The 18,790-nt window shown below is 44.9% G+C and overlaps 1 protein-coding gene and 1 pseudogene across 5 annotated transcripts in view; one reads left to right on the forward strand and one right to left on the reverse strand.

Annotated features, from left to right (window-relative positions):
• Positions 1–1,655: 1,655 nt before the first annotated feature.
• Positions 1,656–3,716, forward strand: LOC120033931 (annotated as a pseudogene).
• Positions 3,717–5,872: 2,156 nt separating this feature from the next.
• The window catches only part of LOC120034428 (calmodulin-regulated spectrin-associated protein 3-like), a 59,176-nt gene continuing 46,258 nt past the window's right edge, over positions 5,873–18,790 (reverse strand). The window contains exons 5-17 of one of the 5 annotated variants that reach the window (XM_038980983.1): positions 18,421–18,559; positions 17,828–17,967; positions 17,308–17,392; positions 16,235–16,277; positions 15,953–16,035; positions 15,441–15,513; positions 13,072–15,265; positions 12,842–12,975; positions 12,424–12,704; positions 12,001–12,103; positions 11,624–11,742; positions 10,992–11,110; positions 5,873–8,580 (exon numbers count right to left, since the gene is read on the reverse strand). In XM_038980983.1, coding sequence (XP_038836911.1) covers positions 8,278–8,580; positions 10,992–11,110; positions 11,624–11,742; positions 12,001–12,103; positions 12,424–12,704; positions 12,842–12,975; positions 13,072–15,265; positions 15,441–15,513; positions 15,953–16,035; positions 16,235–16,277; positions 17,308–17,392; positions 17,828–17,967; positions 18,421–18,559 — 3,816 coding nt within the window. In that variant the 3' untranslated portion in view covers positions 5,873–8,277. Of the gene's footprint in view, positions 8,581–10,991; positions 11,111–11,623; positions 12,104–12,423; positions 12,705–12,841; positions 12,976–13,071; positions 15,266–15,440; positions 15,514–15,952; positions 16,036–16,234; positions 16,278–17,307; positions 17,393–17,827; positions 17,968–18,420; positions 18,560–18,790 lie in introns of those variants that run through there. The other 4 variants (XR_005474035.1, XR_005474036.1, XM_038980984.1 and 1 more) reach the window with 4 other exon arrangements.

An 18,790-nucleotide genomic window follows, 5' to 3' on the forward strand; every position in this document is an offset into this window, starting at 1 on the left:
TATGTGATTGTCCTACCTAGGTATCTTAAGATGAATGCACTAACTGTAAGTTGCTCTGGATAAGAGCGTCTGCTAAATAACTCAAATGTACACTGAAAAAAAAAACGTTAAGATCTCATGTTTCATGAACTGACATAAAAGATCCCCAAAATGTTCCATACGCGCAAAAAGCTTATTTCTCAAAAATGTGGCGCACACATTTGTTTACATCCCTGTTAGTTAGCATTTCTCCTTTGCCAAGATAATCCTGAAGAAGCTGATTAGAAGAAGAAGCTGATTAAACAGCATAATCATTACACAGGTGCACCTTGTGCTGGGGGCAATGAACGGCCAATCTAAAATGTGCAGTTTTGTCACACAACACAATGCCACAGATGTCTCAAGTTTTGAAGGAGCGTGCAATTGGAATGCTGACTACAGAAAATTCCGCCAGAGCTGTTGACCGATAATTGAATGTTAATTTCTCTACCATAAGCCACCTCCAACGTCATTTTAGAGAATTTGTCAGTACGTCAAACTGGCCTGTGAACAGAGTGCCCCATGGTGGCGGTGGGGTTATGGTATGGGCAAGCATAAGCTACGGACAACAAGCACATTTGCATTTTATAGATGGCAATTTGAATGCATAGAGATACCGTGATGAGATCCTGAGGCACATTGTTGTGCCATTCATCTGCCGCCATCAGCTCATGTTTCGGCATGATAATGCGAGGTCCCATGTCGTAAGGATCTGTACACAGTTCCTGGAAGCTGAAAATGTCCTAGTTCTTCCATGTCCTGCGTACTCACCAGACATGTCACCCATTGAGCATGTTTGGGATGCTCTGCATCAATGTATATGACAGAGTGTTCCCGCCAATACCCAGAAACTTCACACAGCCATTGAAGAGGAGTGAGACAACATTCCACAAGCCACAATCATCAGCCGGATCAAATCAAATCAAATCAAATTTGATTTGTCACATACACATGGTTAGCAGATGTTAATGCGAGTGTAGCGAAATGCTTGTGCTTCTAGTTCCGACAATGCAGTAATAACCAACAAGTAATCTAACCTAACAATTCCACAACTACAACCTTATACACACAAGTGTAAAGGGATAAAGAATATGTACATAAAGATATATGAATGAGTGATGGTACAGAGCGGCATAGGCAAGATGCAGTAGATGGTATCGAGTACAGTATAGACATATGAGATGAGTAATGTAGGGTATGTAAACATATAAAAGTGGCTAACTCTATGCGAAGGAGATGTGTCGTGCTGCATGAGGTGGTCATACCAGATAATGACTGGTTTTCTGATCCACGCCCTACCTTTTTTAAAGGTATCTGTGACCAACAGGTGCATACCTGTATTTTCAGTCATGTGAAATCCATAGATTAGGGCCTAATTAATTTATTTCAATTGGCAGATTTCCTTATATGAACACCAACACCACCAGTAAAATCTTTTGAAATTGTTGCAGGTTGCGTTTATATTTTTGTTCAGTTTAAATGTAGAGAGAAAAAAAGGTCATACAAACACACAAAACTCTGGATAGTCTAAAAGTTAGTCTGAAAGTCGTAAAATGTTTGAAAGTTTTGAAGAGTCTGGAAGCTGTCAAGTCTGGAAGTCCAATAAGGTCCTAAATAGTCCTGTCTCTCTGATGCAGATTGAAGTGTCGAACATCCTGACCCAGGCAAGGGTCACTCTGACCAGTCTGGTGTCAAGGACTCAGGACCTGGTGGTCATACTCAAGGCCCTCCACCTGGACACATAGGAGTTTGTGTGCCTCAAATACCTGGTCCTCCTCAACCCTGGTGAGTGAGTCCTCTGGTCCTGCTGAATGTTACTTTGCTCTGAAGTACCTCTGCTGTAGGTCACTGGTTCTGGTTTTGGTCCCTGGTTGACTGATTCTCAGCCAAGGAATATCCACTGGAAACTGACAACTTGAATCTCATAGATACTTTGTAAGATAGGCAGAGACAGTTTGAATATTTGACTGTCTTTTCCACACTGCGACGTGAAGTCAGTATGGATAGTCCCCTACAGATGGTCTATAGGTGTTCAACTAACTATCCATTAGCTATGCACTAACTGTCTCTACCTGTACTTTTCGACCCTGCAGACGTGAAGTCGGTGCAGGACCGCCGGCAGGTGGAGCAGACCCAGGAAAAGGTGAACCCTACCCTGATGGACCACACTAGAGGTCACCGATTATGATTTTTCAACGCTGATACCGATACCGATTATTGGAGGGACAAAAATCCGCTACCGATTAATCGGCCGATTTTTATTTATTTATTTGTAATAATGACAATTACAACAATACTGAATGAACACTTATTTTAACTTAATATAATACATGAATAAAATCAATTTAGCCTCAAGTAAATAATGAAACATGTTCAATTTGGTTTAAATAATGCAAAAACAAAGTGTTGGAGAAGAAAGTAAAAGTGCAATATGTGCTATGTAAGAAAGCTAACGTTTCAGTTCCTTGCTCAGAACATGAGAACATATGAAAGCTGGTGGTTCCTTTTAACACGAGTCTTCAATATTCCCAGGTAAGAAGTTTTAGGTTGTAGTTATTATAGGAATTATAGGACTATTTCCCTCTATACCATTTGTATTTCATTAACCTTTGACTATTGGATGTTCTTATAGGCACTTTAGTATTGCAAGTGTAACAGTATAGCTTCTGTCCCTCTCCTCGCTCCTCCCTGGGCTGGAACCAGCAACACAACGACAACAGCCACCATCGAAGCAGCGTTACCCATGCAGAGCAAGGGGAACAACTACTAGAAGGCTCAGAGCGAGTGATGTTTGAAACGCTATTAGCGCACGCTAACTAGCTAGCCATTTCACTTCGGTTACACCAGCCTCATCTCATGAGTTGATAGGCTTGAAGTCATAAACAGCGCAATGCTTGACGCACAACGAAGAGCTGCTGGCAAAACGCACGAAAGTGCTGTTTGAATGAACGTTTACGCGCCTGCTTCTGCCTACCACCGCTCAGTCAGATACTTAGATACTTGTATGCTTGTATGCCCAGTCAGATTATATGCAACGCAGGACATACTAGATAATATCTAGTAATATCATCAACCATGTGTGTGGTTATGATTGATAGTGGTTGATAGAGAAAAAAAGTAGTAAAAAAGTAGTAACTAGTGGTTATGATTGATTGTTTTTTATAAGATACGTTTAATGCTAGCTAGCAACTTACCTTGGCTTACTGCATTCGCGTAACAGGCAGTCTCCTTGTGGAGTGCAACGAGAGAGAGGCAGGTCATTATTGCGTTGGACTAGTTAACTGTAAGGTTGCAAGATTGGATCCCCCGAGCTGACAAGGTGAAAATCTGTCGTTCTGCCACTGAACAAGGCAGTTAACCCACCGTTCCTAGGCCGTCATTGAAAATAAGAATATGTTCTTAACTGACTTGCCTAGTTAAATAAAGGTATAAAAAAAAAAACGGCAAATCGGCGCCCAAAAATACCGATTTCCGATTGTTATGAAAACTTGAAATCGGCCCTAATTAATCGGCCATTCCGATTAATCGGTCGACCTCTAGACCACACCCACCCGGGTCACTCCGACAAGTTTGGCCAACTGCTGCTACGGTTTCCTAAGGTTCGCAGCATCAGTCTGCAGGTGGAGGAGTATCTGTACCAGCGCCACCTACTGGGCGATCTGCCATGCAACTCATTGCTCACAGATGCTGCATGCTAAACACAGCTGAATACCGCCTTGCACTGCAAACAGATGCTGAACGCGAAACACAGTTGAACAACACCCTGGGCCTGTCCCAAATGGCAACCTATTCCATACATGGTGTACAACTTTTAACCAGGCCCCATAGAGCTCTGATCAAAAGTAGTGCACTATATAGTGAATAGGGTGCCATTTGGGACGCACAACCCTGCTCCAATCACAGAGATGCTGATTGCTATGCACAGCTGAACAACTACCTGCTGGAAGGCTGCCTGCTGGACTAGGATGATGGGCTCCCTCTCTTCACCTGGGTGAGACTATCTGGACTTGTCCAATAAAAAAACGTGTTTTTGTATTCCATTGTAAAAAATTTGCTGCATACTGAACATCACTCTGATGCCCAGGACTTGATTAACTGCCAGCCTGTTATATGTCCACCAAGACTGTAATCTTTGCTCAAGGGAAACATTGTCCCTAAGCACAGATCTAAGATCAGGGCCCAGTTTTTTTTAAAGTTATCTGGATTTCACCTATCGGTTAGGATTAAATGCATAGAAATAGAATTAATAAATCATTGACTTGAAAAGGGAATCCTGTCCTATATATTCTTTCTATGCATTTACTCCTATCCGATAGCTGAAATCCATTTTTGAAAAGCTGGGCCCAGATGACCCCACCACCAATCCTAACCATAACCATTAAGACATTAACATCTGATCCAGGACCTGTGGTTAGTAACAACATCCATCTACTTTGTGTGCTTCCTCCCAAGTAATCATTACTGGTTATTCAGATAAGTATTACATTATTCAAACACATCTCCAATTGATCATTTGTTTGAAACCCCGAGTTAGTCAGTATACATTCAGATGGGAGTAGGAACCAAAACACTGCCATATCCTCGCTCCCTCTTCTCCTGTACACCCATTACGCAGACGACATATATAATTTGACAAGACAATTAATGTTATGTATTATTTTTATGTCAGATAAAATCTGGAGTAAGGTATGTCATCCCTTTACCACAAGACCTGTTTGAAATATACAAGCAGAGATGTCCTGTCCATTTTATGAATTTTGGTTGTTCCTTCTCTGTAATACTACTCGCCACTTACTACTCGCAATTTTATGAAGTTGGTTTTAGGTTCCCAATCTGGGCTAGCCATCTCCCAACTAGCTACCAAGAAGCCATTTCAGGCTATCAATCAAGTTAGTAGCTAGCTTGTCTATGATAGCTGGCATGCCTGCTGGCAAGGTTGGTAGACTTTAGAAAAGCAAGCAATTACTAAATGTACTGAATAAGATTCACAGTCCTTCAATCTTGTACCCAGATTTGGGCATATTTAGTTTCGTTAAGAAACTCAGGAGGATACAGACTGCTCAAGAGGTATATGCATTAATTAAGCATAATGATTATGGTTCTAGATTGCAGGAAAAAGCTGTTTCAGGTGTTTGAAAAATGCTAAAGTCGCCAACTTCCAGACGGGGGACCTCGTCCACCCCCGAACCACCCGGCAGCCATCCTCACTTTGTTCCCCCTCAGATTTTTGGGGTGCCCTATAAACAAGAATTGTGAAAAGTGGAAGCCTCGTGTGTGTGTGTGCAAGCAAGAATGCGCTCAACCTAAAGTCTCATTTCCACACACACTTTTTCGTTGACATGGGCCATAGAGGGTACGAGTTTGTTACATACATGGCATTTAGCAAAACAGTCTTCTTAGTCACAGTGCAATTCTGCTAATGCTGACAGTGATAGTACGGACTTGAACTAAAAATCTAAATGAAGTGAGGGGAAAAAGAGACATTGAAAAGGCAAGAAATTCTCTCAAACTTCAAAAACGTGGAACTGATAGGCAATGTAACTTTAAAAGGTTTTATGAAGCTTTCATAAACACTAAGGCTTCCATACGGTAGATGCTTTAGAGATAATGTATTAGAAAATACCATTCTGTATATATAAAGGGTGAAATAAGATCTGTCACATTTGGATAAGCGCTAGATGTTAGAATTATTTTTCTATAGTACAATTCGGCTTCTAAATGATTTGTGAAGCACCTACTGTATGTCGCCCTATAATGGGTTCATGAAGGCTTTGTTAAGCCTTTAAAGTTGTTAATTTAAGGTGGGTCCAGAAACACTAAGGATGAGCATGACAGAAACGTAAAGGGGTAATGGTGATTTTTTAAAGGATTTTATTAGCCTGGTCCAGTTACCTGGGATAGATCTGTAATCAAGAACAATTTGAGAGGAACACAAATACTCTGCACACATTGACACGGTGGTAACAGAGCAAAATAATAAAGACAACATGTCCTGTAGACTTCTATGAAATGAACGTGAATCACGACTTTAATGGAAAAAAATAATATAACCTTGAAACTAAAACAATCCTTACCCAATAAACACAGCTTGGGGTTACATGACTGTCTGTCTACAGGAGAATTGCACAGAATCCAGTTATAGTTCGACTATCACATACGTACTCTCCTTTACAAGGAGATATACACATTACACCAACAGTCACACAATCCTTGCAACATACACCGAACATACAAACCCATTGTCACGCTTTCGTTTCATACATGCTGATTTAGAGAGACAAAAGAAAATCTCAGATCTCCATTTGAAATTCAGTCAAAACAACAGGAACATTTTGTTGTTGGAGGCAGTTTGTGATGTATAACAAGACAGGAGAGATGACAGCTGACCTACATCAGCTGATGTAGTGCTAAATGAAGCCAAGAGGAGATCAGAACCCACTAGAGCCTACAGGTTACACCAGAAACACCGTTTGTGTCCCCTATGGGGTCTAGGCTTACCCAAAACTGCATATAGTATATATGCAGAGGGACAAAATTAGGGCTGATACAGTCCTGATTATCCTTCATTCACAGGTAACATATACTGTGTGATCTCAAATGACACGTCTTGTTCATTTTTGTCCTTCTCGGTTTATTTCTCAGATTGTGGATAGTCCTCTAAGTCTCCGTTAAACAGTTTTTCTACTTGTTCGCTCATTCTTTCACTCACTTGCACGCTCTTCTCTCAAACACACACACACACCTCGCTAATGGTAAAGCAGCAGCAGCAACTTGTTTGTACAAATCTTTGTCAAAAATGAAAGTAATAAGCAATAAACAGCATTCATATATATTCAATTGTCATTCATTTTCGTTTCTTTTTTTCTCTCCACAAAATGTGAATCCGGGGTAATGCTAAACAGAGTATAAAGTCCTTCATTTTTTCCAATATTATTAATCAAGATAATCATGTACAACGGTATAACGCTATTTTCATTCCTCCTCTCGTACTGAAATAGGAAATAAAGCAAGTAAAAAAAAAAAAAAAGAGTTCTCATTTCTGCTCACGAAGGCTGAAGCGATTCACTCAGCACATGTCAAAAGTAGTGGTGTAAAAAAACATCCAGATGTCTACAGCTGGAGTTGGAGATGGGCGGAGCCCTTAATACCGCTCTGACTGACAGGCATGGCAGCCAGTCAAAAGTGCTAGAGCCCTCGGTGGACCCGCCCAATACAGTACCTCCCAGTCCTTGACTGGCGAATGAAAACTGGGGGAGCAGAGTGGTTCGGGTGCACCCTACTTTAATGAGAGAGCAGTTTGCTAAGTCGGATTTCTTTCAGCTTGGGTTCTTCTGTCCCATCTGCACGGAGAAGCAGCAGACGGGAGGAGAAAGAGTCCTGGAATTAAAGAAGAAAGGTCAGATGAAAGAAAGAGAAGAGAGAGAGAAATAGTGGGAGACTGCAGGTCCCCCCCCCCATGTTCTGTTCAGAGCTGCGGCAGTGTGTGAGATGTTCCCTCTCACGCTCACCACTGAGTGTTTAAGGTTACAATGGATGACTGTGGACGGGGTTAGTCAAGGGGAGGAAGTGGGAAGGCAGGCAGGGTCAGGGGGGAGAAGGGAATGCAGTAAGAGGCTGGGGGAGCCAGGCCCTGGGGGAGATAGGCCCAGTACGGTGGGAAGAAGCCTTGTTCATTCCAGTCCTATCACAACATTATTATTATTATTTTACAATCTAGGTAGATCAGGCTGGGGGGCAATCAGAGGCCCCTACTGGGTGTAGTGTGTGACAGATAGAGCCCTATGAATGGCTTTAGTATTAGTGATTAGCTTGCCCCCTTGTCACATGACATGTACCAATATCTCCCATACACAGAGCTGATAAGGGTCATATTCATTAGTGCACACCGTAGCAAAACATTTCGCAACGAAAAACAAGTGTTTCTTATTGGACACATTCAGGTAGTCCCTCCCTGTTTTGGTCCGTTTGCTTCCCAGTGAATACGACCCAGGTTGGTCTTAAAGGAGCAGAGACCATCCGGTTGGACAGGCGGTTTGTATAGGCACCAGTGTCATTTATTCCTTTCAGATCCCTCCGGCGGTCTAACTGACCAGCCTACTGAGCTAAAGCAGTCTCCAAATCAGTCTCCAAATCAACAGACCAAACCAATATAAGAGAAAGGAGGGGGTTGACTGGGGGAAGAGGGGCCCCTGATTTAGATACGTCCACCTCATTCCTCTCACGCCCATCACCACCTCCATCATTGAGATGTTCTCATTATTAGTTGGGGGTCCCCAGCTTCTTGGGGGTCCCCGGGCGCTTGCTCTGCCACAGGTGCCCGGGGATGGTGAAGGCATCGACGCTCATGGACATGGTCTTGGATGGGATGGTGGTGAACTGTTTGCGGTCCGAACTATACTTGTATATGGACTCCACCATGGCAGGGCTGATGACACGAGGCCCGATGCCCGTTAGGCGCACCATCTCCTCGATCTCTGGGTTCATGGTGTAGATGGCCCGGAACTGACAGCTGGAGTCACGGAAGAGGATGAGGAAGTGGTTGGCCTGGCACTTCTCCATCTCCTGAACCATAGAAGGAGAGGGGAAGATAAAACAATGTTAAAAACGCTTTAACAATGACAATTCAACAAATTCACATTAGAAAGAGTGAGAGCACTTTGCCAATGTAAACATATGTTTCGCATGCCAATAAAGCATTGAATTGAATTGAGAGAGAGAGAGAGAGAGAGAGAGAGAGAGAGAGGCAGAGAGAAAGAGTCCCCTAAGCAAGCTGGTCAGCAACACAATTAGACCCAACCAAATCATGAGAAAACGAAAAAAAACTATTACTTGACACATTGGAAAGAATGAACAAAAAAACTGAGCACACTACAATGCCATTTGGCCCTGAACATAGAACACAGTGGCAGAATACCTGACCACTATGTCTGACCAAAATTAAGGAAAGCTTTGACTATGTACAGACTCAGCCTTGCTATTGAGAAAGGTTGCCGTAGGCTGACCTGGCTCTCAAGAGAAGACAGGCTATGTGCATACTGCCCACAAAATTAGGTGGAAACTGACCTGCACTTCCTAACCTCCTGGCTGTGATGTATCAAATACGTATGTCATGCAATAAAATGCAAATTAATTTCTTAAAAATCATACAATGTGATTTTCTGGATTTTTGTTTTAGATTCTGTCTCTCACAGTTGAAGTGTACCTATGATAAAAATGACAGACCTCTACATGCTTTGTAAGTAGGAAAACCTGCAAAATCGGCAGTGTATCAAATACGTCTTCTCCCCACTGTATATACACCACTTGGGTCCTGTTTCAGTAATAATGATATCAGACCTTCTTGTTACGTGTCTGATAATCTACCATTTATATAGGAGTGGTTAAAACAAGCTAATAATGGTCCTTTGAGTATAACAAAAAAAGTTTTGTATACTTCCACTGGTATGCCATCCAGCCCTGGAGTTTTCCCATTATTAAAGGCCCCAATTGCATCAAGCAGTTCCTCCTCTGTAATTTGGCCTTCACATGAGTCTTTCTGTACAGATGTTAATTTTACATTATTATTAGGGAAAAAATCCTTACAATTAGTTTCAGTTAGTGGAGATGGAGGCGCCTGAAAGAAAACATATTCTTAAAGTACTTTACTTCCTCTTTCAAAATATAATTTGGTGAATCATGCGTGACTCCATCATTTGTAACAAGTTAATACATTATTTTTGGTAGCATTTCTATATTGAAGATTGAAAAAGAATTTGGTGCATTTTTCCCCATATTCCATCCAGTTCACTTTATTTTTATAATATATTACACTGAATCTTTCTTGAATAAGTTCCTCCATTTCTTTTTGTTTTTCCTCTAACTTATTCTGTGCCTCTATGGTACCGTTTTTATTGCTATCTAACTGTACTGTTAGTCCTTCAATTTCCTTTGTTAATATGGACTCTTTTGATCTAAATTGCTTTTGTTTTATAGATGAGTACTGAATTGCATTGCCTCTAAAGGCACACTTAAGTGTCCCATACAATACGGTGATCTGCTGTTATGTCTGAAAAAGTCAGTTATAAATTCTTCTGTCCTAGTTCTAAACAATTTATCATCTAGTAGGCTTTGATTAAATTTCCAATATCCTCGCCCACGTGGAAATTCTGTAAGAGTAATATATATGCCAATTATGTGATGATCCGACCGCATTCTGTCCCCTATCAACACTTTTTAAACTTTTGGTGCCAGAGAGAATGGTATAAGAAAGTAGTCAAGACGACTAGCTTGATTAAGCCTCCGCCATGTATATCTCACTAGGTCAGGGTATTTAAGTCTCCATATATCCACTAATTCCAATATATCCATGACATTCATGATTTCCTTAAGTGCCTGAGGGTGATAGTTTGTAGTGTGATTTCCTTACCGGTCCATAGAGGTATTTAAGACCGTATTAAAATCTCCCACCATAATAATAGAGTCTAGTGTTGCTTGTAGAGTTGATAAATTCTTATATATATTTTCAAAGAAGCTTGGATCATCATTATTCGGACCGTATAGGTTAATAAGCCATATCTGTTTATTGTCCAATAACATATTTAAAATAATCCATCTACCTTGAGGATCTGTTTGGACAATTTGCACATTTGGATCAAAATTATTGTTAATTAAAACCATCACCCCTTTTGAATTTCTTTGCCCATGGGAGAAATATATTTCACCCCCCCCCCCCAGTTATTTTTCCACAAAACTTCATCTAAAACTGTTGAATGGGTTTCCTGTAAACAATAGATATTATATTCCTTCTCTTTTAGCCAGGTAAATAGTGATCGTCTTTTCTTATTATCTGCTAGGCCATTACAATTGTAACTGGCTATACTTATTGGCACCCCTATTCCCTAAGTGCACTATAATGGATTATGGTGGTGCCATTTGGGATGCACACATTGATTTAAAAGGATCTAAGGGGAGTTGTTGATTTAAAGATTTCTGACCTCTACAATCTTGTTTTTCTGCTGTTCGTTAACCTTGCCGGCAAGGCAGCAGCGGGAGATGGCGTTGTGGATGATGAACTTGTTGGACTTGAAGCTGGGCTCCTTGTACAGCTTGGGCCCTGGAAGCCAACACAAATCAACACCAAAACACAATCAATACAAATAACATGCCATATATCAAAGACCAAGTACGTTCCCATATGGGCTTTCTGTTAATATGTGGTGGATTGGTTCAAACAGATACTTATGATGACATCGTATTCTCAGTATAGGCTCTGTTCCCATATCCACACTAGCATTCCACTTATGATAAAGTAATCTATCGTAAATATAAATGGTAGCGTAGATCTGTCATGATACAAAGGGATGCGTGAGATAACGAGCAGCATTAGTTCTGGTACTTTCAATATTCGGACGGGGAGGGAACATTCAAAGAGAGAGCTCTTCGTTCCAGTTCTCTTTCTTAATCGAGCATCTGGCCAATTACACAATACTTTAGTTCTGGGTTAAGTAAGATTATAGATGAATGCTAGTGTGGATATTATTGGAACAGGAATATTGGAAGAGGGTATGTCACAGTCATGGACCCCGAGTGATGGTTAACAGTAAGCTGTAACGTAAGGTAAACGTACCGGTGTATTCTGGAATGGAGGGGGGAGACGAGGCCGTGGAGGCGTTCTCCCAGTCCTTCTCTCCGTTCTGAATGGCCATTCGTCCTGGTGACATCAGCCTTGAGGGGGAGTGAGATCGGCTGTAAGGAGGAGAGGAAATTTGTTGTGAAGCATAACAAAACAATCTATATACTGGTACATAAAACAGACAGACACTGAATCACACATTTGTTTAAAAAACAGGCCAATACTGAGGACGGGAGCATAGTCGGACAGCTACAGGTCCCTGTGGGGGAGAAATACAACTCGTTATGGTTAACCATAGCTACCTGTGCGGTACAGTTACCATAGCTACCTGTGCAGTAAAATACAACTTGTTATGGTTGACAGTTAGTTACCTGGGAGATTTCCTGACGGCCAGTGTCCCGCTGTTGCCAGTGTCGTTAGCCATTGAGGACAGGTTCATGGTAGAGTGGGAATAGACCTTGTTGAGTTTGGAGCCTAGTGAGTGAGTGAGTGAGTGAGTGAGTGAGTGAGTGAGTGAGTGAGTGAGTGAGTGAGTGAGTGAGTGAGTGAGTGAGTGAGTGAGTGAGTGAGTGAGTGAGTGAGTGAGTGAGTGAGTGAGTGAGTGAGTGAGTGAGTGAGTGAGTGAGTGAGTGAGAGTGAGTGAGTGAGTGAGTGAGTGAAACACAAACACACAGAAAAAAACATTCATATGACATCGCAATCTCCTGAGATACACAGCAACAACAAAAAAACGACAAGGAATGGCCCAGGACTGACTCAGCAATGGGAGAGCTGGCGGTGGAGTTTATATCTACCCATTAATCCCTTGGTGGGGCTGCGGGAAAGTACAGAGTCATCCCGGAACATGGTCCTGGGTCTCTGCTTCTTCACGCCACGCACCGTGGTGGGCTTCTGCCGCAACACCTTGTCCAGATCCTCCATGATCTTCAGCTGCTGCCTCCGCTCGTACTCCTGCCTGGTGAAGGTGTCTCTCCGCTGGGTCGTGCTATCCGAAGAGGGGGTACCGGGGGTCCGGGGCTGGTCCTCACCTCCACTCTTGTCTCCCCAGCCCTCGATGTTAAACCACTCAGGTCGGCTACAGGTATAGAGAGAGGAGGGGGGGTAACCAATTAATCAATCAAATCAAGAAACATAAGCAGCTCCATCTAGTTGATTCAGAGAGTCGACTATTGGACAATGCAGTACTGTAAGTGGCTTGAAAACACAACGCACATCGCATGCTCTTTCTGGCTCTTCTCCTCCTGATCCAGTCTGCGTCTCTTCATCTCCTCCGCCCTTTTCTGCTGTTTCTCCATCAGGGCTGCTTTCCTCTGGGCCATTTCGTCCTCCGGCCGCACCTTGCCATCCTGATGGCGAACACAAACCCACACATACAGATACAGGATTAGTCAGGCTTAAACACTTACACAGACAAACAAACACACACACATAGTCCGACTAACCTTAAAGAAGAAGCCGACCCCTCCCTTCATCTCGGGTTCGGTCACATCGCTCATGGAGTCGTCCATGACACTCAGGTCATCCTCGTCCCCGCGCAAGGCCGATAGAGAAATCTCGATCAGGCTGCTGCGCTTGCCATTAAACACCCCCGCCGCCGGAACATCACTCTCAAACGAGCACTCTGAGGGCGCCCCAGAGCTCCCACAACCCACACGCTCCTTTCTCCCCGAGGCCTGAGATGTGGTGGTATCCAGGTTGATGCTGAAGATGCTCTGGTCCTCGTTTGAGCCGGCGTCCGACATGTTGTCATCCAGGGCCAGCGACAGGGCCCGGGGGGTGGGGGTTGGGGCGGAGGAAGGGCTGGGGGCAGAGCTGATGTTGAAGGTGGAAGAGTTCTGGTCCCGGCACTGCCAGGGGGAGGCGCGGCGCAGGTGGGGGATAGTGTCAACATTCTGAGGGGGGGTGAGCACGCGCGACAGGCCCGGCACTTTGAGGTCCTGGGGGCGGGCGTGGTGGTAGTGGGTGGCCTGGTGCTTGGGGCTCTTGGGAGGCACCGACTGGGCCCGGCGCTGGACCTGGGGCGACTTGGATGTTCTGGTGGGACTGGTGGCGTTGCGGCGGGGTGACGAGGGGGAAGAGGAGACAGAGGAAAGGTCACGGAGGGTGGACGCGCGGGACATGCGGGTCGAGGGAGGGGCCGAGGATTTGAGACTGGGCAAAATCGCCCAGGACTTGTTGCTGGAGGGAGCGACGGGCTTCTTCCTGATGAGTTGGTTCTGTTGTTCGGAGAGGCGCTGCATGTCGCTCTGCAGGGAGCTTAGTGCCGCGTTCAGCTTTGATACGGCGTTGTTGTAATCCCCCAAGGGCGCTGGCTGATGCCCTACCACCCCAACCTGTTCTCCTCCTGGCCCTGCCGCCCCTGCACCCTTCTCCCTTCTGGGTAAGGAGGCTTGCTTGTTGTCCAGGTGTGATGAAGGTTTGACGTTCCCCTCCTGCTCCACTGAGGGGCGCCGGTTCTCTTGCTGCTGCGCCTCCTGCTGCTCCTCGTCCTCCACGCGAGACAACCTTTCCTCTAGCGTCAGCCCCCTGAGGTCCTCCTCTGTGGCGGAGGTGCTGATTTGGCCGCCCTCCTCCTCTCTCTCCCCCTCTCCCTGCTCCTTCTTCAACTGCAGGAAGGCGCTCTTGCCCAGTCTCTGACGGTGCTTGGCAAAGATGGCCTCAATACGTTTCTTCTGGGCCTCGATGGCCTTCCTCTTCTCCTCCAGCCGGGCTCCCAGCTCGGACATCTCGGTTGTCAGTCCAGGGCGCTTATTGGGGCTCTCCTCTTTCGACTTCTGGGGCTGGTCCACCCAGCTGGTCATCGGAGCCGTTGCTGCCGAGGCGACGGGTTCGCTGCTGCTGGCGCCGCCACTTTTAGGTGATTCGCCCACTGTCGACGGTTTCTTCTTGAGCTCAGCAAAGCTGGTCATCCCCACGCCACTGTCCAGCGCGTCGTCGTCCCCTCCACGGCCTCTGGTGTGGACAGCAGGCGTGGACTGGCCATTAGGAAGGAGAAGGAGGTCCTCAGAGGCGTCAGAGTCCATGCTCCCGTCCCTCAGCACCGAGTCGTCGTCCCGCGAGCCCTCCGAGGTGTGTCGGGTACGGGAGAAGGAGGGCTGCTCCCTGGGTGGCTGCGTCTTGCCCCCCATGGGGAGGTGGGGGTGGTACATCATCCCAGAGCGGGATGGGGCGGAACAGCTGAGGGGTATGGGGTTAGGCGGGTGGGAGGGGTGAGTGGCGCGGCCGTTGTGTCTGGCGCTGGCCGGGTCATCGGGCGAGTGCAGGAAGAATCCGTCGGCTGCCCCATCGGGGTGGAGCCGGGGCTCCATCTTGCCCTCGTTGTGGATGATCTGCAGGGCCTCCTCGATGGTGGGCAGCTCCCCGTCCCCGTCCCCCTCTCCCAGGCCGTTCTCCTTCAGCAGCATGGGCACCACAGAGGAGCTCTGGGTGGCCCAGGAGCCTCTGTGGGAGCCAGGGGGCTTGCTGAGCAGGTGGCTAAGGTCCTCTGGGGGGGTGTAGGGCACGCAGGTCACAGTCTGGCTGGGGGCCACGTTGTCAGAGCTGACCGAGCGGGTGATGGCTCCGCCCATCACGACGTCCACGTCGCTGTCCAGGCCGAAGGGAATGCTAAATGACACGGCTGAGGACAGGGTACGACTGGACAGAGACGGAGGGAGACAGGAAGAGAGAGAGAGAGTTTACTTCCTGAATTGACTTAATTGAAATAGAATTAACCCCAACCTTTGTATTGAGATACAACTGAAATATGGAGCTAACAGAGAGAGAGAGACAGAGAGAGAGACAGAGAGAGAGACAATGAGATGGGGCCTACCTGAAAGGCTTCTTGGTCCATGTTCTCCCAGCTCCCTCTACATGAGACATGGAGGCAGACTGAGTCAGATATCCTGTACACACACACACACACACACACACACACACACACACACACACAAGTCAGAGCATGCAAAGATGCACAAACACCAACACAAATAGCACAAAAAACAGAGACAGAAAAAGCTTTACATGGACCCACTGATAAACACATGCAGACCACACAGTTACAAAAGATGCAATGGCATCCTCACCAGACCTGGGTGCAAACTTAACTATCTGTTCTCCCTCAAATACTTTGAGGAGCAATTGATTGAGCATGCCTGCCTGTGGTCGCAGATGAAAGGGGTTTGCGCTTTCGGGACTATTCCATTGCTTTCATTGTGCCAGGAAAGCTCATCAATCAATCAGTTTTGTATTATATGTACTATGTATAATTATGTTGTTTTATTGTAAATAAAACAAATACTATTTGAACCCGGATGTTCTGCAGAGAACAGAAGTGTGACAGACCTAAATGATGGGATGGCGCAGGCCCTGGCGACACTGGTGAGGAGATGGGCAGGAATGGCTTCTTGAAGATGGAAGGCGAGCCGCTGAAATACAGACAAAAATTTGATTCAAGTTTCAAGTTTAAGTTGATTTGCCATATGTAATAAATACAATGGAAATCTACTCACTCACCAGCACTCACAATAAACTTTCACTCTAAAGATACCATTCCTGAAATAGATCACTTTATATTTTCTATATTAGTGGTAATGTTAGTGATTATGACTGTGCGAGCTGCTGTACCTATTATTGCTCAAACTGGTTGGCTTGAGCAGTGCAGAAGCATCTGGAATAAAACAAACGGTCTCATTAGTCAAATATCGACACAGCCATTTAGGCCTACACAGGAATCACATAAGACTTTGGCTTGAATGTATCAAGCATCTCAAAAGTAGAAGTGCTTGATATAGGATCAGTTTAGCCTTTTTTATCACAATGAATAAGATATGGACAGAGAGGACCTGATCCTAGACCAGCACTTCTAATCAGAGTCGCTTTATGAATATAGGCCTAGGGGTGTATTCAGTGAGGCAAAACGCTTTGAATATTGCAGATAGAAATGTAATAACTAGAGCTGACATAATTACCTATTCTACTTGACAGACCATCTGTTCTATAGGACACATTTCTACGTGTCAAAGACCCCAGCCATAGACTGTTCTCTCTACTACCGCATTGCAAGCGGTACCAGTGCCAAGTCTAGGACAAAAAGGCTTCTCAACAGTTTTAACCCCTAAGCCATAAGACTCATGAACAGGTAATCAAATGGCTACCCGGACTATTTGCATTGTATGCCCCGTTCCCAAACCCTCTTTTTACGCTGCTGCTACTCTCTGTTTATCATATGCATAGTCACTTTAACAATACATTCATGTACATACTACCTCAATTGGGCCAACCAACCAGTGCTCCCGCACATTGGCTAACCGGGCTATCTGCATTGTGTCCCACCCACCAACCCCTCTTTTACGCTACTGCACCTCTCTGTTTATCATATAGGCATAGTCACTTTAACCATATCTGCATGTACATACTACCTCAATCAGCCCGACTAACCGGTGTCTGTATGTAGCCTCGCTACTGTATATAGCCTCGCTACTGTATATAGCCTGTCTTTTTAATGTTGTTTTATTTCTTTACTCACCTATTGTTCACCTAACACCTTTTTTTGCACTATTGGTTAGAGCCTGTAAGTAAGCATTTCACTGTAAGGTCTACACCTGTTGTATTCGGCACACGTGACAAATAAACTTTGATTTGATTTTAATGTTTTGTAACATTGCATCCTCCTGAACAGGGCCCAGCAAAACACTTACCAGTGGTGTTCAGAGGCTGAACAAACTCTGGCCTCCGTACCTCAAACCAACCCAGCAGCTCTGCTAGGAAACTCATCATGTTGACCTGAACATACCAGAGAAACAGTTAAAGGGCCCCTGTAATGCCGTTTTGATCTCCATTACAAATCATTCCTGGGTATCAATAAAGTTATATGCTCTAATAGTTTTATTACAAAAATGGCATCTAGCCCCAGTTGGCTAAACACTCTCTGTATAAGACAATCTAGGCAGTGACATATATTTAGCCATATATTTCTAAATACATGGCTCTGAGGGCAAGACAATGTGTAGATCAGAGCTCTCCAACCCTGTTTCTGGAGCGCTACCATCTTGTAGGTTTGTACTACAACCCTAGTCTAGCACACCTAATAATAAGCCAAATTAATCAGGTTAGTTACAACTGGGGTTGAAGCAAAAACCTACAGGAAGGTAACGCTCCAGGAAAAGGGTTGGTGTAGATGTGGCTATATGGGCCCACAATGAGGTGGGGGTGTAGTACCTGGAGCTCCTGTGGGGTGTAGAGCAGGTCCTCCAACACCAGGGGGCAGCAGCTCTTCAGACAGCTGTCACAGAACTCTCGGATCAGCTGCAGGTTGTACAGGCTGTCTGCCACCGCCATGGACTCCTTCATACACACATCTGAAGAAGAAAACAAGGATTACTTTATTATCTAATTATACACGGAAGACCGATGGAAATTCGACTTCCGCTTTATCCCGACCCCTCCGAAAGTCACACATACAGGTTGGAGAGGCTAGGGCACAGGGAAGCCGTATTGCGACACCCATTTAACACAGGAACGGTACAATGAGCAGGTAGTCAGGTCATGGAGCCTAAACATCTAACACAGGACAATGAGAGGGTAGTACAGTAAGTGTTATGATACACTGCACACAGTATGTTACTGTATTAAAGGTAGTGTGGTTTAAACCTAATTGGAACCTTGTGACATAGTAATCTAGGCTTTTTAGACAAACCCCCAGACATGTACTATATTATATTGGACAACTGTACACTAGTCCAGTGTTTTTAATTTGTATATCAAATACTGTCAAGTTCATTTTTATCATGTGGTTTTATGTATATACGTACCCTCTAGTCGCAACAGGCTGGGGCAGTAGTAGTGTATAATAGCAGCGATGGCACAACCGTTGGAGAGGTCTTTGACTTCAGTCACCACCGGAAACGTAGGCTTCTGTTTAGACAGCGTCTTATCCGTTCTGTAGCGGATCTTAGATGGGGGGTGTGAGTGTGAGTGTGAGTGTGAGTGTGAGTGAGAGTGAGAGAGAGAGAAAATAGAGGGACATCATTGAGTGAGTATGGGAGAGTTAGGGAGATGTCCAGGCTGTACAGTTCAATGCAAGTTCAATGCAATACCTTTGATGTTTGCATTTGGAGAGCTCGTTCAAGGCCAATGTTCTTAAAAAACACAGGTCGACAACAGCGCAAACAGTACACACAC

This window comes from Salvelinus namaycush, chromosome 41 (genome assembly GCF_016432855.1).
Source record: "Salvelinus namaycush isolate Seneca chromosome 41, SaNama_1.0, whole genome shotgun sequence".
Classification (NCBI taxonomy): Eukaryota; Metazoa; Chordata; class Actinopteri; order Salmoniformes; family Salmonidae; genus Salvelinus; species Salvelinus namaycush.